General features: G+C 40.5%; 1 protein-coding gene across 2 annotated transcripts in view; it reads left to right on the top strand.

Annotated features, from left to right (window-relative positions):
• The window catches only part of Mon2 (MON2 regulator of endosome-to-Golgi trafficking), a 75,692-nt gene that overhangs the window by 32,442 nt on the left and 17,859 nt on the right, over positions 1-25,391 (top strand). For both annotated transcript variants that reach the window (XM_075954932.1, XM_075954931.1), the window contains exons 12-26: positions 939-1,165; positions 3,152-3,233; positions 3,999-4,183; positions 5,378-5,490; positions 6,194-6,298; positions 6,588-6,668; positions 6,746-6,819; positions 6,903-6,993; positions 10,745-10,846; positions 11,811-11,921; positions 14,661-14,836; positions 16,479-16,641; positions 18,144-18,437; positions 19,241-19,439; positions 23,215-23,840. In XM_075954932.1, coding sequence (XP_075811047.1) covers positions 939-1,165; positions 3,152-3,233; positions 3,999-4,183; positions 5,378-5,490; positions 6,194-6,298; positions 6,588-6,668; positions 6,746-6,819; positions 6,903-6,993; positions 10,745-10,846; positions 11,811-11,921; positions 14,661-14,836; positions 16,479-16,641; positions 18,144-18,437; positions 19,241-19,439; positions 23,215-23,840 — 2,629 coding nt within the window. The remainder of the gene's footprint in view (positions 1-938; positions 1,166-3,151; positions 3,234-3,998; positions 4,184-5,377; positions 5,491-6,193; positions 6,299-6,587; positions 6,669-6,745; positions 6,820-6,902; positions 6,994-10,744; positions 10,847-11,810; positions 11,922-14,660; positions 14,837-16,478; positions 16,642-18,143; positions 18,438-19,240; positions 19,440-23,214; positions 23,841-25,391) is intronic.

Here is a 25,391-nt window from a genome sequence, read left to right as displayed (position 1 = left end):
ATAATCTTATGAAGGTTTATGCCTATGTCTCTAGGAGTTTTGTAATTTCTTTTATATTTATATTATTGATTTATTTTGAGCTAGTTTCATATACAAGAGGTAGGATCTAACATCTCTTTTTCTCTGGGTGTGAATATAATTAGCCCAATGTCATTAATTCTTTCCAGTTGAATTACTCATTCTTTGTGTTGTTAGCTTGAGAAGTAACCATTTGGAGGGATTTAGAACAATAATTCCTCATTTGTCCTAATTTAGAACATAAGATTTATTGTCTTGCCTTGTGAACAATTCCTCCTCTGTACTAGATTTGAACTCGACACAGATGTCCCTCAGTGTTATTTGCACATTGGCTGTCTCTGAGGTCACTAGTGACCTGGATGTCTTAGTTTTATTTTCTCTGACGTAAAATCATCTTCCTCTTTGTAGGTTATTTTGTTTTATTATTTTATCTTTTATGACACTATCTTAAAAGTAAGAGTTTGAGAAGCATTGTACTGTTTTAATATATTTTATGTTAGCTTTTATATTGTATATCAAAAATAGTAAAGATATCAGCACATCTCAAAAAGAAGTTATGGTAGCAGTCAGGCCTTCATTTTTATAGTCATTTTTTATGTTAAAAAATACATTTATTGTATGTGTGTGCACACACGTGTGGAGATTAGAGACATGGCTTGCAGGAGTCAGTTTCCTCCTTCATCATGTGGATCACGGGATCAAACTCAGATCATCAGACTTGGCAGCGAGCACCTTTATCCCCTGAGCCATCTTCAGCCCCTCTAATCAGTTTAGAACACGGAAGGGTATCCTTTTCCGAATCAAACAAGCTCAGGAATATCGCTTTTTGTTTTTTTTAGAGTCTATAACTATGGAAATAGCTTTCTATGTTTTCTTTCCTGTGTCTTCTCATTAATGCCTTAATTTTTTTGTGATATCAGCCTAGAAATGCTGGACAAAGTTGAACCCCCAACCATACCAGAAGGCTATGCCATGTCTGTGGCTTTCCACTGTCTATTGGATCTTGTCCGTGGAATCACCACGATGATAGAAGGAGAGTTGGGAGAGGCTGAAGCCGAGTGTCCTGCTGTCGTTGAAGAAGCACACTCTGAGTCATCAGAACAGCGGGATGTGCAGTCAGTGTCGGACCCGGCAGATAAGGAGACAGGTATGCTATGATTCTCTGCCTGCCTTGGTTACTTCTCAGTAGTTTGAAGTTTAGGCAGAATATAGAGAGATGTTCCTGTGTTATCATTTGCTCTTTCTGCCCAGTTATTAATACTTTATCATGTTGGTATTACTTTCCTCTTTATTTGTATACATACCACTATCTTCTTTTCTGATCTGTTGGGAGAGACCACTTGTTCATTTCTGGCTGCCCAGAACCAAAACAATCACACAGAAACTGTATTAGTTACAACACTGCTTGGCCTGTTAGTGAATGCATATTTCTATCTCACTCTTATCTCTTAAATTAACACATTTTTATTATTTTATATTTTACCATGAGGTTCGTGGCCTACCAGCAAGGTTCTGGGTGGCAGCTTGCATCTTTTGTCTTTTCCCTCTGGTGGCTCCATGGTGTCTCTGTGACTCCACCTTTTTACTCCCAGCATTCAGTTTAGTTTTCCCCCTGCCTAGCCTATCACAGGCCAAGGCAGTTTCTTTATTCATTAACCAATAAAAGCAACACATATACAGGAGGACCTCCCACACCACTGAAATATTTGAGATTAGGTTCTAGACAGGATGTCCCACTACCCCTTAATATTTGGATATGCTTTTCTAGAACTGATTATAGTTCTCCCCATTCTGATGCAGTTACTAGCAGAAATTAGGGTCAATCCAATATTTCATCTAAGCCCTGATCTCATATAGATTTTTGCCGGTTGTCACAGTGTTTTTCCTTGTGGTTCCTTGTTTTTTTAATTTTTGCTATATATGAATATTTTCCTGCGCTGTAGAACACAGTTCTTTAGTTTTGGTTTTATATGACCTTGAAATTTTAGAAGGGTATATCCCAAATTGGTTTATTCATTTCTAAGATTAGCACAGGGCACTTACTGTGTTTAATTTAGCTACTGATTTGATTTATCAGTATGTGTGGAAGCAAAACTGTTTGTATCATTTTTGGAAATTCTCACTTTTGAATAAAGCTGGATTTTTATTGGCTCCAAAGAATTACATTCAGTTGCCATTGGTTTTGGTGCCGTGCTCAGATAAGGCTTGTGGAGGTGGGCGGTGTTCTTTTGACATTTCTGATGCTCTCTTGGTACTCTTGCAGTGTAACACTGCGGGATGTTCTACCCTCATCTCAGGTGTTTCTTGTTCAGGCCAGGTGTCAGTCAGTTTCCAAGATGCCCTGGGATAGTACTGAGACTGACATATGGGCAGGGGATGTCCTTCTTGCTTCTTGGTGAAGAGGCACGCATACTGCAAGTCTGGATTTGAAAACGTCTGCTTCCTTACATAAAGGCATCGCCCCAGCCTCTGTAATCCTTATTCATTTCTTTTTTTCTTTTTTGTTTTTTATTGAGACAAGGTTTCTCTGTAGCTTTGGAGCCTGTCCTGGAACTAGCTCTTGTAGACCAGGCTGGCCTTGAACTCACAGAGATCCACCTGCCTCTGCCTCCCGAGTGCTGGGATTAAAGGTGTGCGCCACCACCACCCGGCTCCTGATTCATTTCTACATGATCAATTTTAACTTTATATATTTCTAAATCCCATCTCCAACAAGGAGGTACCCAGTGCCGTTTGATTCCTGTGTTTACTTGCTGGATGCTCAGCAGATCTAACAGTGTTCTAGCTGAGCAGATATTCTAGACAGTAGTCTGCACTAATTTCCTGCTGATCACACAGAGGACAGTTTGGTCTATTGAAGGCTTAGGGAAGAGGAAATGACATTATGTATTTTTTAAAAAGGTATTGGTTAAATGAGGTATTGCAGTATCTTGTAATGAATATTTTTAAACAACTTAACTTTAAGAGTTTTTTATTATGAAACTATCACAGCTTCTATATTTTTGTTCTGTGGGTATTTTAATATTTGTGTTTGGTGTCTAATAACTAAGCTGTTACTAGACTGTTGAATTTTATAGATTGACAGTTCACTGTGGCAGGTATAACATGATTGAGTGTTGTATTTCTTTTGAAGTTAGTAGAGCCGTTTGGGAAGAGATGGTGAGTGCCTGCTGGTGTGGTCTTCTCGCTGCACTCTCGCTCCTGCTCGATGCCAGGTATTAAGTCTTTGTGAGTTTTATGGCGCGTCACTGCAGTTAAAACCAACACTAAATTAAATTTCATTTGTCCAGAGAATTTATTTCCTGTCTGTAGTTTTCTGTATGATTAGAGCTTTGTTGCACATTTTTCATTTCATGTGCAGTATTATAATTCATGTGCACACTGCCATGGTGGAATCAGGATGATTAACATTGCCTTCACCTCAACATTTCTTTAAGAATGTCACTCTTTGTCACTCCCTCTTGGAGCCCATGTTTGCTCTGAACTCCCACTGGAATTGTCACAGTGCTTTAATCAAAAATACATTTTCAAATTACAGAACACTTCATGCCAAGCCTTGCCACTGCTTTTGCAAAGATGACAGTTTCCTTGATGCTTCTCTCAGAATTATCTGGTTTTAAGATACTTGATGCAGGGGTGGTGGTTCATGCCTGTGGTTCCAGCGCTTAGAAGGTTGAGGAAGCTGAATTTCACTGAGTTTGAGGCCATCCTGGACTACAGACCCTGTCTCCAAAGAAATAAATAAAATGCTTAATATTTTTAGTTAAATGTTTAAGTTCTCTATCTTTTTTTCCAACTAAGTATGCATTACACTACAGAGTTCAGTTTTTTAGATATTAGGCTAATTGGGTAAAGTTCCATCCTAAGTATATTGGTTTTAGTTTTTCTTAAAACCTCACTGACTATGTAAGCCCACATCATGTTTTAAAGTGTAACTTAAAATAAATTAATCGGATAAACAAAATGCCTTATCTTTTCAGCACAGATGAGGCTGCCACTGAGAATATTTTAAAAGCTGAACTGACTATGGCTGCTCTGTGTGGAAGATTGGGCCTTGTCACGTCAAGGGACGCCTTTATCACCGCCATCTGCAAAGGCTCCTTGCCTCCACATTATGCTCTGACCGTACTGAATGCCACCACTGCAGCTACACTTTCCAATAAATGTAAGAATTCAACCATACAGCTTTCTCTCCGTCCAGGGGGATGACACGGGGCAGAGAAAGGATGATAGGACTTCCGAGTTCAGGCCTCTGCTGTCCTGTGCATTGATTGTGTTACGATTTTCCTGCCTTTCCATTCTGTCCACCTCTTTAAAATAGTTTGTTAGTTTTTTGTTTTGTTTTTTTTTGTTTTTGTTTTTGTTTTTTTCTTCATGACAGGGTTTCTCTGTGTAACTGTCCTGGAACTCACTCTGTAGATCAGGCTGGCCTTGACCTCAGAGACCTACCTGCATCTGCTTCTCAAGTGCTGGCATTAAAGGCATGCACCACCACCATCTGGCTATAACAGTTCTTTTTGTTTTTTCCTTCTTTTTTTTTTTTTTTGAAGGTGTATTTATTATGTATACTGTATTCTTGCCTGCCTGCCAGAAGAGGGCACCATATCTCATTATAGATGGTTGTGAGCCACCATGTGGTGGCTGGGATTTGAATTCAGGACCTCTGGAAGAGCAGCAAGAGCTCTTCATCTCTGAACCATCTCTCTAGCCCCTCAAAGCAGTTCCTTCATCTCTTTAAAAGGGAAGAGAGAAGATGGGACTTAGGGTCACTGGACCCAGTGTGGCCCCACGGAGTACGTCTCTTTTCTGCTCTTCACTGAAAAAGGGGCGGAGAGAGGAAGAATATAGCGATAGCAGTTTTAAGTAATAACTATGCAGATAAAGTAATGTGGTTCTGGCATCCTTTGTAAACTATGATGCATTGTTGAAATGATGATTGCTGTTTTTCTGTTTGGCTTAGTGGTTCTTTTTCAAAAACTTATTTTCTTGGCTAATACTTTGAAAACACTTGGGTTTATTACATTTAATCTGATACTCAGATTTCACACTCAAAATTTATTTGGCTTTAACTAGAAAAGTACAAATAGATACATATTTAAAATATTTAATGTGTCCTAATTCTGTTTTGCTTATAAATGAGCTACCAAATTTCATCATTTTAACAATTTATGTAGAAAATTACTTTATATTTGCTTCTTTTTTTGTACCTTAGGAGTTTTCAGATGTTTGCATGCATCTGGATAAATAGTACTGCTGTGTAATTGTTACTGTTGAACTTTATTCAAATTAATACTTTATAATGTTACCTTAAAAGAACAAAAAGCAGTATCTTGTATTAAGTCTTTCCTTTCTGTTCTAGCATATTCTATCCAGGGCCACAGTGTCATGATGATAAGTCCATCCAGTGAATCCCACCAACAAGTTGTGGCAGTGGGTCAACCTCTGGCAGTCCAGCCTCAAGGAACAGTAATGGTAATGCAATTAGGGTGTTGGGGGTTAATTTGGTTACCGATGAACAATCAGTGAGGCCTATTCTACTCTTTCTTTTTCTTTCCAAATATTATTACTTAGTTTCTTTCACCTGAAGGATATTTCAGAACAAACTCGTTAACTATTTTTTCTATCATTCCCATAACCAACATAGTAATGGAACTTCTCTTGTGCATGTTTATGTTTACGTGGTGTGTATTCACATGTATATACAAATGTTGGCACATGTGTGTAGGCCAGTGAGTCTGTACATGTGTTTGTGTGTAGAAGCCAAACATCGTCACTGCTCTCTTCCTCTGCTGCTCCACATCACCTTCTGATGCAGGGTTCCTATCTCTCCTGTATGAGAAGCTCTCCTGTTAGTCTAGGTAGGCCTGTCTCCACCTCCTGATGGCTGGAGTTACAGGCAAGTCACCACACCCTCCCAACATGTATGTGGGTTATAGGGATCTGAACTTCAACCCTCACACTTACATGGCAAGCATTTTACTCAACCATCTCCCCAGCTCTGATAACACAACTTTTAATTAGGCAAATTTGTGTTTTATGCAACTATCCAAATTTATTTTGTTAATATTCTGGTTTTTATTTAAGACAATCTTTGAATACATTCATGCTGATTTGTAAGCTTTTAATTTTTAAGACTCTATAGCAGTTGCTGTAAATCTGTCTTTTTTCAATATAGCTGACTTCCAAAAACATCCAGTGTATGAGGACGCTGCTTAACTTGGCACACTGTCACGGTGCTGTTCTCGGAACATCTTGGCAACTTGTTTTGGCAACTCTTCAGGTATGTTTATGATTGCTAACAAATAAGCAATGCCTGTTGGTCCTCTAGATACACCTAATAGGATGAAAAAGGAGACGATGAGAAGAAATAAAACAAAAGGCTTATGTTTTAGGAAGTAATGGATTACTTATAATGCCCTAAATTCTACTGCTTCTGCATGCTATAATTATTTTATATGAATGATGCTAATTATTTTCATTTTAATAATTAGAAACTGCTAATTTTAATTTTTATTGCTAACTATTTCATTAGAATTTTTATAATTTTATAAACTTGTTTTAATTGTCAGCATCTTGTGTGGATTCTGGGACTAAAGCCTAGTGGTGGTGGTGCCTTGAAGCCTGGAAGAGCTGTGGAAGGACCTAGTACAGTAAGTGACAGCTCTCCCTATCCAGTGGGCACTTGTTCAAAAGTCACACTTTACATTTGAATTTATCCTTCCTTTAGGTTCTGACAACAGCAGTGATGACAGATTTGCCAGTGATTTCCAACATACTTTCAAGACTGTTTGAGAGCTCACAGTAAGTCTGGGTTTTAAATTGACAGCCACATTGTTCCTAGCTATATATTTGAGATGAAATTGTCTTTTTCATTTTTATTTTAGGTATCTTGATGACGTATCTTTGCATCATTTAATAAATGCACTTTGTTCCTTATCTCTAGAAGCAATGGATATGGCCTATGGAAACAATAAGGTGTGGTAGTTTACATTTCTCTTTGGTTACACAGTGTATGAATGGCGTTAGTGTTTGACTGGTGGAACTGGTGTTTTGTAGCAGTGGCCTGTCGGCATTTACCATTTGTAGAAGAAGGAATAAAGAGGGCATGATGTAGCTTGTGATTGGTCTAAGTGTGTAGTAGAATTTAAAATCATGTCCCTTTTTTCTTATGTGCTGAATAGTCTTAGTATTTCACAAATAATGCAACACAGTTTTTATAACTAGCTTTCATAAAATATCTTGATGGTATTTGTTATATTTGACATTTATAATTTGGGTAATGCAAGATTGTGCTTAGGAAAAGTATGTGGCAGATTTCGGTGGCTGTGCTGTGCTGTGCTGCGCTGCCTTCATGGGAATGGAAAATGAATCAGAGGCTCATTGTTTCCTTCTGACGAGAGTGATGCTCCTCACCTTGCAATTAATCGTTTTCTTTGTCCATTAATTAAGTACAATAGGACTTCTTTCTCTTCTGTCAAGTAAGTGTAGAACAGTACTTCTGATATTAGTATTCAAGAACATTTCTTTGTGTACTCAAAATATTTTCTATAACATTTGTAAAACACAGGAAAATTTGAGCATAGTCATATTTTAGTAATTGCTTTTTTAAATGAACTGTTCATTCATTAGTAAAGCGCTTGCCCTCTGTAGTAATAGGAGCGGCGGGTCTGCGTCCCCAGCACCCCGGCCGCCTGCTAGCTTATGCCCGAAATAACAACACACAAACTGTATTCATTTAAACACTACTTGGCCCATTTCTATCTAGCCTCTTCTAGGCTAATTCTCACATATTAATTTAGCCCATTTCTAATCATCTGTGTAGCACCCCAAGGTGCGCTTACCGGGAAGATTCTAGCCTATGTCCATCCTGGGTAGGAGCTTCATCGCGTGTGCCCCCGAGAGCTGAGCTATGGCGTCTCTCTGAGGCGTCTGCCCCTGAGAGGAGAGCTGTCGAGTCTGAGCTCACTTCCTCTTCCTCCCAGCATTCTGTTCTGTTTACTCCTCCCACCCATGTTTTAACCTATGAGGGCCAGCCAAGCAGTTTCTTTATTGCTTAACCAATGAAATCAACAGATTGATATATGACACCCTCACATCAGCCCTCGCTGTGGGAAGCCTAGGGTTTGATTCCATCACAACAAAAGTAAACACCAAAAAAGTGAATAAGAAAATAAGAAAAAAGTTACTAGCTGAGAGAGTGACTCACGGTGCTTGTCTAATGGACATGTGGCACTATAAAAAAAATGAAGTCCTGTATACATTTTAAAAACCGTATGTATATGTTCGTTTGTTCAGGTGCCCTTGGAGTTGGAAGGTCTTAGATCCCCTGGAATTACAGGGTGAGCCACCAGTGTGGGTTCTAGGACCTAAATTCCACTTCTCTGCAGGAGCAGCCAGCACTCTTTATCAATGAGCCACCTCTCCAGCCCCCTTTGTACATTTAAAAAATATGGATAGTTTGATCACTTCCAAATATATGAAGACTATTCAGCTTTTTAATAATAACTTGTACAGCCTCAAACTGTGTTGTGTTCAAAGTTCTCAGTCATCTGCCTGTTCTCTGTGGCTTGTCATCTTGGTTTATGTGACTCATCTCTTCTCTTCCTGGAGCTGAATAGTAGCTCGGTTGGTAGAGTGCTTGCCTAGTGTGCATGAGACCCTGAGCTGGATCCTTAGCATCATATAAAACAGATATTGGCAATGCACACCAAAATCCTGCACTTGGTAGAAGATACAGGCAGCAAGATCAGAAGTTAAAGATCATAGTCAGTTAAATCTTTATATAATGTCAAGGTCAGCCTAGACTACATGATACTCCACAAAACAAGGCAACAGTAGTTTTTATTAGGGATGAAAGAGTTAGCTCAGAGGTTAAGAACGTTGGCTGCTCTTCCAGAGGACCAACTTTGCTTCCTGGCACCCACATGGCAGCTCACAGCCATCAGTAACTCCAGTATCGGGATCAAAACTCTCTTTTCTAGCCTCCTAGGGCACTGTAGTCACCTGATAAACGACATATGTGCAGGCCAAGTACCCATACACATACAAAACTAAAAATAGAAAACAGAAAAAGTTCTTACTAGAGTATGGTTTTATGTATCATATATCTAGTTAATTGCATGAACACTCAGGTGTTTAGAATAATGTATTCTTTGTTCCAAATCCAGGCAAGAATTAACATTAGTTACAATAGTAAACTAATCAGTTTATTGATTATCTTGAAAAATCTTACATCTTGAAATTAAATCTCAATACAAAGCTATAACGTTTTAATAGAGTACCAAATGAAATACAAGAATATTACAGTGCTTTGTGAATTGTGTCTATTTGATAAACACAGCATGCTTGTTTTCATGTTTGACATTTGACTCTGTGGTCTAAAGAAGATAAGAAGTTTCTCATTTAAAAGTGACTTGATGACTATGGAATGAAAATAAAAGTATATAAGATAGACCGCAGAGATGTCCTCCATGGGCAAGATGTTCTTGTGCTGAACTGTATCTCTGGGCTTTCTTCCCAGTGGCTCTGTTAGAGTTCTTCAAGGAAACTCAAATCTTTTTGGTTTTTTGAGACAGGGTTTCTGTGTAGCCTTGTTTGTCCAGAACTTGCTCTATAGACCAGGCTGGCCTCAAACTCATAGACCCACCTGCCTCTGCCTCCTGAAATTAGAGGTGTGCACCACCACTGCCCGGTGAGAACCCTCAGATCTTAAGAATGCTTACTGCTCAGGGAGCCATTCAGTGAAGTGCATCTGTTTAACTGGCTATCCAGACTCATTTTTAAAGGGCCAGTTTCTTATATATGTAGTACATAGATGACCTTGGTTTTTTTTTCCTTTTCTCTTTTTAGATTAAACTCTTGTTCATTATGTCTCTTTTTCTGTTTGAAGCACAAATCTAAACCTGAACTCTTTTTCTAAGTTCATATTCCTGCATGGTTAATTTATTGCAGTATTAGAAAAAGCCCATTAAAATAATAAAACTTATGGAGCTTTTAAAAAACTTTAAATTAATTAAAACTTATTTTGTAAAAATATTCATATGTGAATCCAGGACAGGTATATGTTCTTTTAAATGCTGAAATGATTGTGTGTATACCCTGTTTGTTGTGGAGATATACTTTTACCATGTACTTTCTGACCAGATCTCGTCTATATACTGTTATGTCCATTTTACACATTAAAATTTTCAGTAGATACTGTAATTTACATAAGCTATGTCGCTATTCAGTGGCCTAATCAAGGTGAGCTATCAGGCATTTAAAACTTTGTAGACATCAGTCTTAATCTTCTGCCATATTCCTCCGTAAACATGAATTTTCTACCACATTCCTAGGTACGTATGATTAGCTTGTGCCACAGTTGTCTTAGAATCCCGGTGTAGCTTAATTTATGGCTTCCATTGGGAAGAAAAAGACACTACTAAACATTTTCATGCTGCAAATGTTTTCAATACTATACAATGTTAGTGTAGAATTTTTTTTTAAATTAGATTTGTAAGTCTCTAAGATCTGTAATTTATTCACACTTTGTGCCAATATAATTTGGGGGTAACTTTAGGAGCTGTTCTGGGAGAGCAAAAAGACTTATCATGGTAATAATTTCTGTTGCATTTACTAACTTTACATATACAGACTAATCATAATTTAGACATAGTGATGTTATTTTATTCAGTCAGATCTCAGAATTCTCTTTACCATATCAACATGTAATATGTTTCCTTCTTAGGAACCATCTCTTTTTGCTGTTGCCAAACTATTAGAAACTGGTCTAGTTAATATGCACAGAATAGAAATCTTATGGAGACCTCTAACTGGCCATCTACTGGAGGTGAGCTCTCTTTCTTAACTACTCCTTACTTTTACTGATCGTATGAGTCAGCATAACGACAGACAAACTTTCCCCTCCCCCTCCTTGCCCCTTACATTTTAAGGACTGTTGTTGTGAGTAATTAGCCCGGGGAGGGGTTTATCAAATAAAAATGATGACACTATGCCGTGTGAAATAGCAGTGACGTCAGCTCTCTGTCAGGAACGGTTTCCTGTGACCACAGTCTCCTGAGTCATCTCAGTCAGGTGTATCTGAGATACTGAACAGTCTGGGGTGAGAGCGATTTCCAAGTGTGCCTTGCACACAAGTTTGCTGTGGTGGAGGTCCCGTGGGAGAGCTGCCACTAAGTCATACATTGTGGCAGAATTTTAACTAGATACATCTCTTCTTCAGCTGGCAGTGCCTTGAAAAGTAGCTGGAATTTAACTCCAGCTGCTTCTGTTGGTGCATACGTTTGTGTGTAGTTTGGGGACCATAGTAATTTAATGTCATTTTAGAAATCTGAGAAAGATAACTATTCTTCCTAAAATTTTACCCATTTTTACTGGGATTAAATTTATCAATAAAGGATATGTACAGATTTCTCTGTGATTAAACCACCCTATCAGGTGGATTATCATTTCAAAGGTTGAAGCCCTGGGTTCAATCCCTAGTACCCAGGATAAGCTTGCTTCTGCTTCCTTTGGTGATGTGGGTTCCTCCAGCCGTGGAGCCCTTCCTTTCCTGTGACTTCAGTCTCATCTTTTGTCTTCTGTCTTTTTCTCTGTTGCCTCCCATGGCCTTTATTCAGAAGGTAAGCTTACAGAATTTTTTGGATATAGTTTTTCTTTTACTCTTTTAAGTTGTAAAAAAAAAATACCAGAAGCTGTAATATGGCATTGTTTTCTCTGTTCTTGGATTAATGTGTGTTTTTTACCTTATGAATACAGTGAAATGTGGTTTTATTGACCGTGTGTTTCTTCAGGTGTGCCAGCACCCAAACTCTCGAATGAGAGAGTGGGGAGCAGAAGCCCTGACGTCCCTCATTAAAGCAGGGCTGACATTTAACCACGAGCCGCCGCTGCCACAGAACCAGGTAACGGCCACTCACAGACGTAGTTTCATCTCAGGATATTCTAGAATAAGTTTTCTTTTTCTTTTTTTTAGTTTTTCGAGACAGGGTAGCTTTGGAGCCTTTCCTGGAACTAGTTTTTGTGGGCCAGGCTGGCCTCAAACTCACAGAAATCCACCTGCCTCTGCCTCCCGAATTCTGGGATTAAAGGCGTGCGCCACCACCGCCCAGCCCTAGGATAAATTTTCTTTTGTGAGACAGAGTCACCCATAGGGTGACCTTGAATTCTTGGGCCTCCTGTTCTTACAGCGCAAGAGCTAAGGTTTTAAGGTGTGTGCCACCAAGATAATATCTTAAACAATATTCTATCTTATTTGTAGGCTGTGGGCTGCTTATTAATGTAACAGTTTTAGGATTTGTTCATAAAAACATTTCAGTGATGCTGACTGAAGTTAGCAACTGCCCTGGAGCAGTTCTCTAGCCCGCAGATCGCCCTCCTCATCAAGGGCATCCCCTGGCCTGTGCCTGCCCTTCTAGGACCCGCTCCTCTCTCTGTTCTCACAGGGACAGGGTGTGTGTGTGTGTGGTGTGGTGTGTGTGGGGTGTGTGTGTGTGTGGTGTGTGTGTGTGGGGTGTGTGTGTGTGGTGTGTGTGTATGTGTGGTGTGTGTGTGGTGTGTGTGTGTGTGGTGTGTGTGTGTGGTGTGTGTGTGTGTGTGGTGTGTGTGTGGTGTGTGTGTGTGTGTGTGTGTGTGTGGTGTGTGTGTGTGGTGTGTGTGTGTGTGTGGTGTGTGTGTATGTGTGGTGTGTGTGTGGTGTGTGTGTGTGTGTGGTGTGTGTGGTGTGTGTGTGTGTGGTGTGTGTGTGTGTGTGTGTGGTGTGTGTGTGTGGTGTGTGTGTGTGGTGTGTGTGTGTGGTGTGTGTGTGTGTGGTGTGTGTGTGGTGTGTGTGTGTGGTGTGTGTGTGTGTGTGTGTTGTGTGTGGTACTGCGTGTTGGCCCCGTGCGTCAGTTGTGGAGGCCAGCGGTGGGATGTCTCCTCTCACACTGTCCACTTCACTGTTGAGACAGTCTCAGTGAGTCTGGAGCTCTCTGTGCTGCTGTGCCTGCCTTTCTCTGTGGTGCTGGGGATCTGAACTCAGGTCCCCATGGCCACACGGCCAGGCTTTTACCCTCTGAGAGCTCCCCAGCTCCAGTAAACCAGATTCTATTTTTAAATCATTTATTACTTTTTATGTTCAGAATTCCCTTTTGTACTTAATTTTCTCTCTTTTCTTTACCTTTCACATATATTTTAAAGTTTTTTTTTTTAATTCACTGAAGTTTCACTGTTTCAAGACTGAATAAAACAAGCATCTAACAGCCATTACGGTTCCCTTTACCATCTTCCATCTTGTGAATATGAATGTATTACACAGTGAATTCCCATGCCATTGTTGAATATAGCCGCTAGAGTAGAATGCTTGGTACCACAGAGAGACCTCTGCTCTTTTGGAGCTGCCAGCTTCAGTGATTCCTTTGTTCTCTGCTGCAGCTAAAGGGTTTGTTGTTTGTTTCCTCTTTTACTGATGCCAGACCCTGAACCCACAGCTGTGTCCGTCACGCTGGCTGTCGGTGCTCCCCCGCTCAGCTGTGTCCGCCACACTGGCTGTCGGTGCTCCCCCGCTCAGCTGCATCCACTGCTCTCGATGTTCGAGGACGGGCTCTTGCTATAAAGTCCTGGCTGGCTTCAAACTTTTAGTCCTGCTGTCTTTCTCTCCTGAGTATTGAAATTGTGCACATATGCTGTCATGCCTGGCTCTGATTTGAGGCTTTAAAAACCTATATAAACTAATGGCTGACAAAGTGGCTTAGTGGGCAAAGGTGATTGCCATCAACTCTGACTCCCTGGGTTCAATCCCCAGGACCTTCATGGTGCAAGAAGTGAGCTGACTCCTACAAGTTGTCCTCTGACCTCCACATAAATGATGTGGCACACAACCATACATAATAAATAAATAATAATCAAAATATTTTAGAATCGTTTTCTGTTCACTTTATTATCCTCGGTGTCTGCTCAATATCCAGTGCACAGTGAAAACTTAATAATTGTTTAGTAGGTTAACCACATAAAATAGGAGACAAGAAAGTTAAAAATGAAGCACTTTTTAGATGCTGAAAGGATGAAACAGTGCTCTTTTTCCCCTAACAAATTTTGTGGCTTAACAATAATTGTTACTAAAGCATGTAATTTCAAACTATTATACTTTTTATTATATCATACTTGAGAATTTTACATCTAAATACCTGCAATACATTAATAAAGTAAATGCTAGATATTGGGAATTCGGTTTTTTTCTTCAAATATAGCTAAAGATATATTTCTTTAATGAGCTCTATCTCTAGTGGATCTAAGAACTTGGTAACTCCACTTTTATACTGAAATTTAGCATACTGTAGATTGGTTTGTTTTCCCCCGTTACTTAAAAGTAGAGATAAGTAACAAACCTCTAAAGATTACTGCTAGAGAAATCAAAGTCTGTGTTCTTTTGTAGGGAACTTTATTTCCTACAGTATTGTGGATGGAGGCGAGTTGAACCCTCAGAAGGAACAGGAGAGAAAGGTGGTGCACTTTGTGGTCCCAGCACTTAGGACGCTGAGGCACAAGACTTCTAAGACCAACCTGGGCAGCACAGAGATGATGTTGCAAGAAGATAAAAGGGCTGTGGGGACAGCTGCAACAGAGCCTTGCTGTCTTTTCCTAATTAGCTTCTTGTCCCCTTTTAGAGACTGCAGCTGCTTTTGTTGAACCCCTTAAAGGAGATGTCCAGTATTAACCATCCAGATATTCGACTCAAGCAATTAGAATGTGTGTTGCAGATTCTGCAGAGTCAGGGAGACAGTCTGGGACCTGGATGGCCATTAGTTCTTGGAGTCATGGGAGCTATCAGAAATGATCAAGGGTAAGTGTTTGAAATGGATACCCAGCATGTAAGAGAGTTAGAAGGGACCCATCCTAAAGTCTTGTAGTGAAAGATTTTAATTTATCCCTTCCTGCTCATGTCCAGGATTCATCAGAACCTACCATAAACTACCCCCAGTTAGCTCTGGGAACTCTCAAGTATTATTTTGGGTTTCAAAGAAGAGAAGATACGTTGTTTTATGACATTTATATTAGATGTAAGATCTTACTATAAGATAAATAAACCATCATAATATAACAGATCTAAAGGACCTCATATATTAAGTTTTAAAAAAATGCTTTAAAATAACTTTATTCTTTTGTTTCTTAAACATTTCTTCTGTGCTTACTGTATCCCAAACACTGCATTTGTTAACTGTTCTGTGTACACAAATAAACGGCCACTACTCTAGACTACAAGAAAAAAAGCTATAGCTTTCTGGAACCAAAAGTATAAATTCTTATAAATAGCTTCATGTGCTTTTAAAAGCTATTTGCATTCTCCTTGAGTGTATTTGGGTGGCATTTTAGGGTTTTACACAGGGGAGTGGTATAATCAGATGTGGCGGTGACAGCTGCCGCTGTGCTGGGAGCACAGGAGAGCAGGAAATGTGGACGTAGTGACAGTGCTGTCTTAGCAGTAAGAGGAAGTTGAGGGACTTTAGTAGGTTGACTCTGGAGGCAGAGGGAGAAATGGCAGTCTAGAATGATCCTCAGATCTCTGACTTAGGTAAACTCGGGAATGTGATGCCATTGAATAAATAGGGAATACAGAAGGAAGAGCACATTTGAATGGGATTTAGGGTTTTACATAGTTTGTGATAGAAGACCGGTAGAGCAGTTTAGCAGGTATTGAAACATTTGTCTGAAATTCTGCAGTATCACATACAGTTTTCTTTCAGTGACACATATAGTTGAGGTTTTGTTTTGTTTTTTGAGACACGGTTTCTCAGTGTAACAGCCCTGGCTATTCTTGAACTTAGGCTGGGCTTGAAGTCACAGAGATCTTCCTGCCTCTGCCTCCTTAGGGCTAGGATTAAAGGTGTGTGCCACCATGCCCAGCTATCATTGAGTTTTATATTAAAACTATTAGGAAATTAATGAGACTATTAGAAAAAAATTAATGTTTAAGTATTTATAATAGTAAATTTCCCTAAATAATATAGCATGTTGGAATGATTATTGTAAAGAAGACTAATTTACACCAAGTTGAAGTTGATCTCAACTCAGTGCAGTTTACAGAGTAGGATGAAATGAATTGACATGCGTTCAGCACTTAGGAACTCGATAGCATATTGAGAGCGCGATAATTAGTAGTTATTGTTTTTCTTTACATTGTTTACCCTTTGTTCTAGCCTGTTTTCTATTACTGTGGTAAAGACCATGACCAACAGTATCTTGAGGAGTAAGGATTTCTTTGTCTTAACACATCCTGGTCATTGTCCATCATGAAGTCAAGGCAGGCTCTAAAGCAGAAGCCATGGGGGAGCCCTATGTACTGGGTTGCTTTCCTTGGATTGCAACAGGGAGGACTTCCTTGTTCGAATTCTAAACTAAAGTTGGCTTGCTTGACATTATTGTAAGGTGTGTTTTCTTACACCTTTCTTTTAAATGTGCATTATCTGTTTCCTTTGTGTTTTTAGAGAATCTTTAATAAGAACTGCCTTCCAGTGTCTTCAGTTGGTTGTGACAGATTTTCTACCAACGATGCCTTGTTCTTGCCTACAGATAGTTGTAGATGTTGCAGGTAGCTTTGGACTTCATAACCAAGAACTTAATATTAGTTTAACTTCAATAGGCTTATTGGTAAGTATCATTGCTTTTCTTGATTGTTATGTAGTAAGCAATGAATACAAGTGTGGTCTGGGATCTGGAAGTTTTTCCTGACTTCTAAGTACCAAGCACATCATCCGTGGCGAATGAAATAACCTAGGAAACAAACCATCACTAGCAGGACGATGGACAAGCTTTAACGTTTATGAGGAGAGGCCTCAGGGAGACAGTCGTAGTAATACATAGAAAGGAAACTCTATGTATTACTCTATGTATTGTTGTTAGTGTGCAGATGTAGTGTTCTTAAATAACCTTAATACATTTTCATAGACTATTTAGTTTACTTTGTTTACAACTTACATAGACTTGTAGTCTGTCAACAATACAGTTAGACCCGGGAGATAACCTGTCATAGTGGAAGGCTCTGGAGACTGTCATGTGTGTATTTTAGTTGTGTTTAGCTCTTGTTGGTTATTGAATTATTGACATGTAGTCTCATTTTACACATCGTGAGTACAGAGGTAGTATGTTAGTTACTGCAAGTATCACACATGAAGCAAATATGAAGAGAGCAGGCTCCAATATTTGTAGTTTATCTAAGGAAATTGTTTGGACTCTCTTCACCTGTGTGTTGAAATTGAGAAAGTTTATAAAACAAGTTAAATCTCTGTCGTAAGGTGGTTAGGTCTTTTTTTTCTTCAAAGATTTATTTATATTTTATATACATGAGTGCTCTCTCTGCATGTACACCTGCACACCAGAAGAGGGCATCAGACCCCACTATAGATGGTTGTGAGCCATCATGTGGGTGGTGGGAATTGAACTCAGGATCTCTGGAAAAGCAGTCAGTGTTCTTAACCCCTGAGCCATCTCTCCAGCCCTGGTTAGATCTTTTTAAAGGCAGCTGTTTAGCATCTCCTAAATGTTTATTATAACTCAGAAGTTCCATAGAATTCAACTGTAAACTTATCACACAAAGTCGGTAAGTTAGTGTTTTTCTGTGAAAACTGTGACCGTGGAAGACAGTGTCATCTCACATACAGACCTGTTGACAAAGAGCAGCTGGGTGATTCAGGCTCAGTGTCCGCTAGACGTCCCCTCCTTTACTTTACATTGATTCAGTGTTGGAGCCACTGCGCTTCCATTGTTGGCCATCACCATGAATTCACATACTTCATTATCCTTGAAGGTAAAGCCTTTGGTATATGTGAAGATAGCAGCTAGTATTTCTGTATGAAATTATAAGTGATTAAGTGATATGAAGAAATTAATTTGTTGTGGTAATGTAGTGTTTTATAGTTAACAATTATAATGGCTAGGCACTATGTATATCAATACATTGAAGTTCATTATTCTATATAATTGAAATTTTTCATAATTAAAATGTACAGGACAATGAAAGTTAATGCTTAGCCAAAATAGCCACATTCTCTTGAAATTAGACATTCGAATGAGAGCGATGCTTTTATTGAACCTGTTTTGAACTTTAAAACAAAATTTGTGAATAAAGTTATATTTTATACTTTTCTTTTTAGTGGAATATTTCAGATTATTTTTTCCAAAGAGGGGAAACTATCGAAAAAGAGTTAAATAAAGAAGAGGCGGCCCAGCAGAAGCAGGCAGAAGAGAAAGGAGTGTCTCTAAATCGGCCATTCCACCCTGCACCGCCCTTTGATTGCTTGTGGCTGTGCCTTTATGCAAAGCTGGGCGAACTGTGTGTGGACCCTCGCCCTGCTGTGAGGAAGAGTGCAGGGCAGACTCTCTTTTCTACAATTGGTGCACACGGGACCTTGCTGCAGCATTCAACCTGGCACACGGTTATCTGGAAGGTACTGTGAGGTGTTTGGACATGTGCTTTTACAGTTTACATCTTCCGGTAAATGTGTTGCCTTTGTAAAGAATCATTCCCGTGTATTTGTCTTCATTTTTACTCTGTGTGTTTGTGTATCTGTGTGTGTGTATACGTGTGTGCGTGTGTGTGCACCTCCAGAGACTAGTTTCTATCTCCATCCCCTCCCTCCTCCATCCTGTTCTCCCCAGATCCTTACAGCAATATATGAAGACTTGTCACCCTTTTCCTCCACTTTCCTTTCCTTTCTTGTTGCTCTGCTGGGAATGGAACTCAGTACTTGGTGCCTAACATTGTTAATTCATCTTCTGTTTGAAGCTCTGTCTCACAAAGCTCGCCTCCTCTGCTCCTCTGTTCGGTTCCCCACCATCCCATTTGCTCTCCGTTTCCCTTAAGTGCAAGCATTGGCCGAGTGCTAGCTGGTGTTTACTTGCTGATTGTCTTTCCAACACTTCATTTAGCCATTTAGTCCTGAACTCAATCGGGACATCTCCATAATTATACTTTTTGCCTGGAACTGCATCCTTGTCTCAAGTATTATCTAATACATGTTCCACTGATAACAATTCTTAGCTGATGTTCTGTCCAGTTGGCTTTATGTTTTCATATTTTATGACTTTAAGGATACGTTTAAGAGTACATGGTTACCTGTTTTAGTCAATTTTCTCTAATTTATGTAGTTTAATAAAATTGTTACATGTTTTATAACTTCTAGTTTATTTTGCCATTACTTAAACTATGTCATCAGTGACCTTTTTTATGACCTTTCAAATAAATATCTAGGTTCTCTTTCATCTACTGGACCGAGTTCGAGAATCTTCTACGACAGCAGACAAAGAGAAGATTGAGTCTGGAGGTGGAAATATTTTAATTCATCACTCAAGAGACACGGCAGAGAAACAGTGGGCTGAGACATGGGTTCTGACATTGGCTGGAGTGGCGAGGATCTTCAATACCAGACGATACTTGCTGCAGCCGCTCGGTATATAAATGTTTTCTTGTTCTGGTTACACAAATTAGGTTAAAAGAAATTTGGAACACACATAGAAAATTCTTTTGGACTTTATGCCTAGAAGCTATTCATGCAAATTGGTGATTCTAAACATGGCCAAGTTTATAGCTAATTATGTAGAAAGCATTTGGTAGTTCTGGAGACTTTCTTATTGTTGCACTGCGAAGGGATGCGTGCTACTGTCACCTGGAGTGTAGGGCCACGAAATGATGCTGTCCATGCTGGAGTGTACAAGACAGTGCCCCAAATAGAGATTGTCTAGGGGTGGCGGTGAGTGTAGGGCCACGAAATGATGCTGTCCATACTGGAGTGTACAAGACAGTGCCCCAAATAGAGATTGTCTAATTAGGGATGGCGGTGAGTGTAGGGCCACGAAATGATGCTGTACCTACTGGAGTGTACAAGACAGTGCCCCAAATAGAGATTGTCTAGGGGTGGCGGTGAGTGTAGGGCCACGAAATGATGCTGTCCATACTGGAGTGTACAAGAAAGTGCCCCAAATAGAGATTGTCTAGGGGTGGCGGTGAGTGTAGGGCCACGAAATGATGCTGTCCATACTGGAGTGTACAAGACAGTGCCCCAAATAGAGATTGTCTAGGGATGGCGGTGAGTGTAGGGCCACGAAATGATGCTGTCCATACTGGAGTGTACAAGACAGTGCCCCAAATAGAGATTGTCTAGGGGTGGCGGTGAGTGTAGGGCCACGAAATGATGCTGTCCATACTGGAGTGTACAAGACAGTGCCCCAAATAGAGATTGTCTAGGGGTGGCGGTGAGTGTAGGGCCACGAAATGATGCTGTCCATACTGGAGTGTACAAGACAGTGCCCCAAATAGAGATTGTCTAGGGGTGGCGGTGAGTTTGAGGCTGAGAACCCAAGGGAGGGTTGCATTGCTTTTGGTTTGGGTGGCAGTGTTGGGGACAGTACAGAAAAGTGGACAGTCGGTGGGGTGGGCGAGGTCTGCACACCTGTGTATGTGCGTGCTTACACTTTGGGACAGCAGTGGGTGTCCCTCTGTCACTCTCCATCTCACTGCCCCACAGCACTGAGGCTCACACAGCCACGTCTAGCTTTTTATGTGGGGCTTGGGGGCTTGAACTCATGTCTTCATGCTTGCACAGCAAGCACTCTGAAGTCAAAGCACATGGCACTGCACCTGTTTGGTTGTTTTTAAACATGGATCCTCGAGATTAAACCCGGCTCTTCATACTTGCACGGCAAGCACTTCACTAAATGAGCCAGTTCCCCAGCCCCCTCAACAGTTTTAGTTTTCTGTTTTGTTTTTGAGACAGGGACTCTAGGGCTGGAGAGATGGCTCAGTGGTTGAGAACATTGCCTGCTCTTCCAAAGGTCCTGAGTTCAATTCCCGGCAACCACATGGTGGCTCACAACCATCTGTAATGAGGTCTGGTGCCCTCTTCTGGCCTGCAGGCATACACACAGACAGAATATTGCATGCATAATAAATAAATAAATATTGAAAAAAAAGAGACAGGGACTCTGTACATATCCATAGCCCTGGATGTCCTGTAGCTCACTATGTAGACCAGGTTGCCCTGGGTGTCCTGTAGCTCACTATGTAGACCAGGTTGCCCTGGATGTCCTGTAGCTCACTATGTAGACCAGGTTGCCCTGGGTGTCCTGTAGCTCACTCTGTAGACCAGGTTGCCCTGGGTGTCCTGTAGCTCACTCTGTAGACCAGGTTGCCCTGGGTGTCCTGTAGCTCACTATGTAGACCAGGTTGCCCTGGGTGTCCTGTAGCTCACTCTGTAGACCAGGTTGCCCTGGGTGTCCTGTAGCTCACTATGTAGACCAGGTTGCCCTGGGTGTCCTGTAGCTCACTATGTAGACCGGGTTGCCTCTACTTCACAAGTGCTGGTGTTAAGGGTGTGTGCCACCACACCTGGGGTATTTTGTTTAATTTAGGTTTTTCTCTGAGTGTATCATTTACATTTGATGGAGTATACAACGCATCACTGTCTAACACCTGTTTTGACCTTATGCCAGCAGACATGAAGTGCTAAGTATTGATTTAGTTCTTTTTTAAATGAAAATATAAGGCAGCTCAGGTGGCTTAGATAATTTTTTATAATGTGAAACACTAGTTACTTTTCTTTTAACAGTCCTATGTGCAATTATCTATATTTATATGTGTGTGTATCTATATCTAACAGACCTATGTCCAATTATATATTTATATAACATATATATATGTATATAGATATACACACACATACATACACACACACATCGACTTTTGGAAAGCTAACTTACTGGCTGGTGTTTTTTCATGTTTGCTTATTTACTGTGTGTACGTGGTGAGAAGCATGCGCACATGCCATACATAGCACACAGATGGCAGTCAGAGGAAAACTTGCAGGAATTAGTCCTCTCCTTCTACCAGTGTGGGCCACGGGAATTGAGCTCTGGTCTTCCGGCTTGGTGGCGAGCTTCTTATCACCAATTTTGCCAACCAATGAACACTTTTCTTCTTTTGACTCTGTGATGCATTTTATCCTAAGTCATTACTGTTGTAAAAAACATATGTAAGAAAACTCAGAGCTCTAAATTTATTGTAACATGAGAACTAAAGTATAAAGTCAAAATTTTATGCAGTATGACATATAGATCATTTAAACATTTAGACATTAAAATCATATATTATACTGTTAATGTTGTATCTTCTCCAGTGATTAAGAATGAGAGCATCTTAGGCTAGAGCTACAGTTTGGGGGTAGAGGACTTGCCCACCATACACGAGAACATCAGTTCAGGAACTAATACTGAGGGGTAGGGCATGTGTTTAAATTAATAGTAAAAATAAATGGAGAGGAGACCATGTCACTGAAAGCTTTTGTTTTATCCTCCTATATTTTATTCTATTCTCTTAGGCAAAAGTAAATAAAATCTCTACAAATCGTTATGTTACCTACTTAACATAGACATACCTATTTATAGAGATTTTCTATTATTTCTGTGTTATGGCATTTTTGTTTGGTTGGGTTTTTTTTTTGTTTTTTCTTTGCTTATTTTTCAAAAACAGGGTGTCTCTGTGTAGCCCTGTCTGTCCTGGAAATTACTCTGTAGACCAGGCTGGCCTCTTAATTCAGAGATCTGCCTGTCTATGCTGGGATTAAAGGCGTGTGCCACCACGAGGCTGTTTTGCTGTCTTTTTAATTTGCATTTTTTATTACATGTGCATGGGAGAGCATATGTGGGCATTCTCAGCATGCATGTGTGGGCATTCTTCTTAGCATGCATGTGTGGGCATTCTTCTCAGCTTACATGTGTGGGTATTCTGCTCAGCTTGCATGTGTGGGCATTCTGCTTAGTATGCATGGGGAAGTCAGAGGAGAGCTTCAGGGAATTGATATTCTCCTGCCACCTGTTTGGCACAGGGTCTGTTTCTGCCACTCAGTGTACTTAGGGTAACTGGCTTGTAGTGGCAGACTACCCATCATTCTTTGGGTTATAGAGGGGAGCTACCAGTCATGCTTTGGGTTAGAGAGAGAGCTGCCCATGAGGCTTTTGTGATTCTGGGGATGGAGCCCAGTGTGAGGCTGTGCAGCAGGTGCCTTTCCTCTGAGCCATTTAGTCATGGTTTTAGTACCTTAGGACCTACTTATATTCTTTTGAGTTTGGTGTCAGTTTAAGCAGAAAATGAAGCAAATATGCTCCAAAGTGTCTAAGAGATTGCGGTCGTTTTTGTGCTAATTGTCCCTCCTCCCCTTTTTCTTGGTGCAGGAGACTTTTCAAGAGCTTGGGATGTTCTTCTTGACCACATTCAGTCAGCAGCACTCAGCAAAAACAATGAAGTATCCCTGGCTGCTCTGAAAAGCTTCCAGGAGATATTACAGCTTGTGTCACCTGTCAGAGACTCGGAGAAGCCTGATACACCACCAGTGGTCAATGTGCCTGTACCTGTCCTTATAGGAAACATCTCAGGCCCAGGCCTGAACAGGCCGTTTGTAAGGACAGATTCCATTGGAGACAAGCTTGGTAGATACAGTGCTGAGCCACCCGTAGTGACTGATGAGCTCGAAGACTTGAACCTCTGGTGGGCTGCCTGGAATACCTGGTATAAGATTGGCTCTGAAAGCACAAAGCCACCTGTAACTTTTGATAAGCTCACCTTCATTCCCAGCCAGCCTTTTCTTACAGCTTTGATTCAGATATTCCCAGCTCTCTACCAGCACATAAAAGCTGGCTTCAACATGGACGACCTGCACAAGTTGGGGGTCATATTGCACAGCGCCGTTTCAGTCCCAATAAGTTCAGATGCGTCCCCTTTCATCCTTCCATCTTATACTGAAGCAGTTCTGACAAGCTTACAGGAAGCTGTGCTTACAGCTTTAGATGTTCTCCAAAAGGTAATGTCATTTTAATGGCTGCATAAACAATAATGAATATGGCTTTCTGGAGTTTTTCATTTTGTAATAAGCTTCATGAGATAAAGTCAGATTTTTTTGAGGTTACTGTGTATGTCTACTTTGGGATAGATTAAAGATTGTTAGGATTTTTTTTTTCTTTTTAAATTTTATTTATTATGTATATAGTGTTCCACCTGCATGTATGCCTGCAGGACAGAAGAGGGCACCAGATCTCACTACATATGGTTGTGAGCCACCATGTGATTGCTGGGACTTGAACTCAGGATCTCTGGAAGAGCAGTCAATTCTCTTAACCGCTGAGCCATCTCTCCAGCCCCTGATTGTTAGGATTTTAAAAACTTATTCTTTTAAAAGAAGTAATTCAGTTCTGCTTTGCTTCGTTAAAAAGTTGCTTGCATCCTCTAATTTTAGATAAAGTTTATTCTGGGGCTGGAGAGACAACACAGGGGTTAAGAACATGGACTGGGGTTAAAAACCTTCAAGAGGTCCCAGGGTCAACTCCCAGCACCCACATGCCAGGCTACAACTGTCTGTAACTCTAGTTTCAGGGACCCGACACCCTCACACAGACATGCATGCCGGCAAAACACCAATCAGTGCTCATTTAAAAAGAGCAACAACAAAAAAGAATTCAGTATAAAGTGAATTCTGAAATTATTGGTAGCCTATATTAAGACACAGGGTAAGAGTGTCAAAGTAGTTTTCTTACTACAGGTTTAAAATGTTTATTTTTAGCTGTGTGTTTTCTACAGCAGCAAATCGCAGAATTGTTTGTTTGTTTTTGAAGACAGGGTTTTCCTGTGTAACAACCCTAGCTGTCCTAGAACTAGGTCTGTAGATCAGGCTGGCCTTGAACCCACAGAGGATCTACCTACCTCTGCCTCCCAAGTACTGGGATTAAAGGCCATAGCCACCCAACCAAATGACAGATTTAAACAGATCTAAAATTCATTGAATAAATTGAGATTAGAAGAAGAAAGATCAAAATGAAAGAGTTGTTTAGGTTATTGGGGAAGTTGATACTGAAATGTCTAACTATCAGAATCCTAAACAAGGGCTGGCAGGGCGGCTAAGCAGGTAAAGGAGCTCGCGTCCACGGGGCAGAAGACACAGATCCCAAAAGTTGTTCTACTCCCCACACCCGTGCCACGGTGCAAGTGTCTGCACACACACATGTGAAATAAATGTTCTAAAAGAAAAGCTGAGCAGAATTGGGTGGGAGGAGTCTTCTCTGACCCCAATATGTGGAAGTCTGAGGCAGGGAGCCTTAGCTACAGTGTGAAACTCTACCTTGAGAAACAAACACGGCCAGAAAAGGTCAGCTCAGCAAAGTGTCTGAGATGAGAGGGAGGCAGTCCTGCTGTCCAAGCATCTGTGAGCTGTCTGTCTGTCGGTCAGGCCTGTTTTCTAGGGACCCAGCTGGGACAATGAACATGCTGCTGATGTTGCGGTGGTGACCACGGTCCCTATAAACGGCCTCTGGTGGCAGTCAGGCTAAGAGTAGTTCTTTAGCTCTGTAACCGTAGTTGC

This window comes from Microtus pennsylvanicus, chromosome 20 (assembly GCF_037038515.1).
Source record: "Microtus pennsylvanicus isolate mMicPen1 chromosome 20, mMicPen1.hap1, whole genome shotgun sequence".
Classification (NCBI taxonomy): Eukaryota; Metazoa; Chordata; class Mammalia; order Rodentia; family Cricetidae; genus Microtus; species Microtus pennsylvanicus.
Note: the sequence above shows the minus strand (reverse complement) of the source record. Positions and strands in the feature narration are given on the sequence as shown.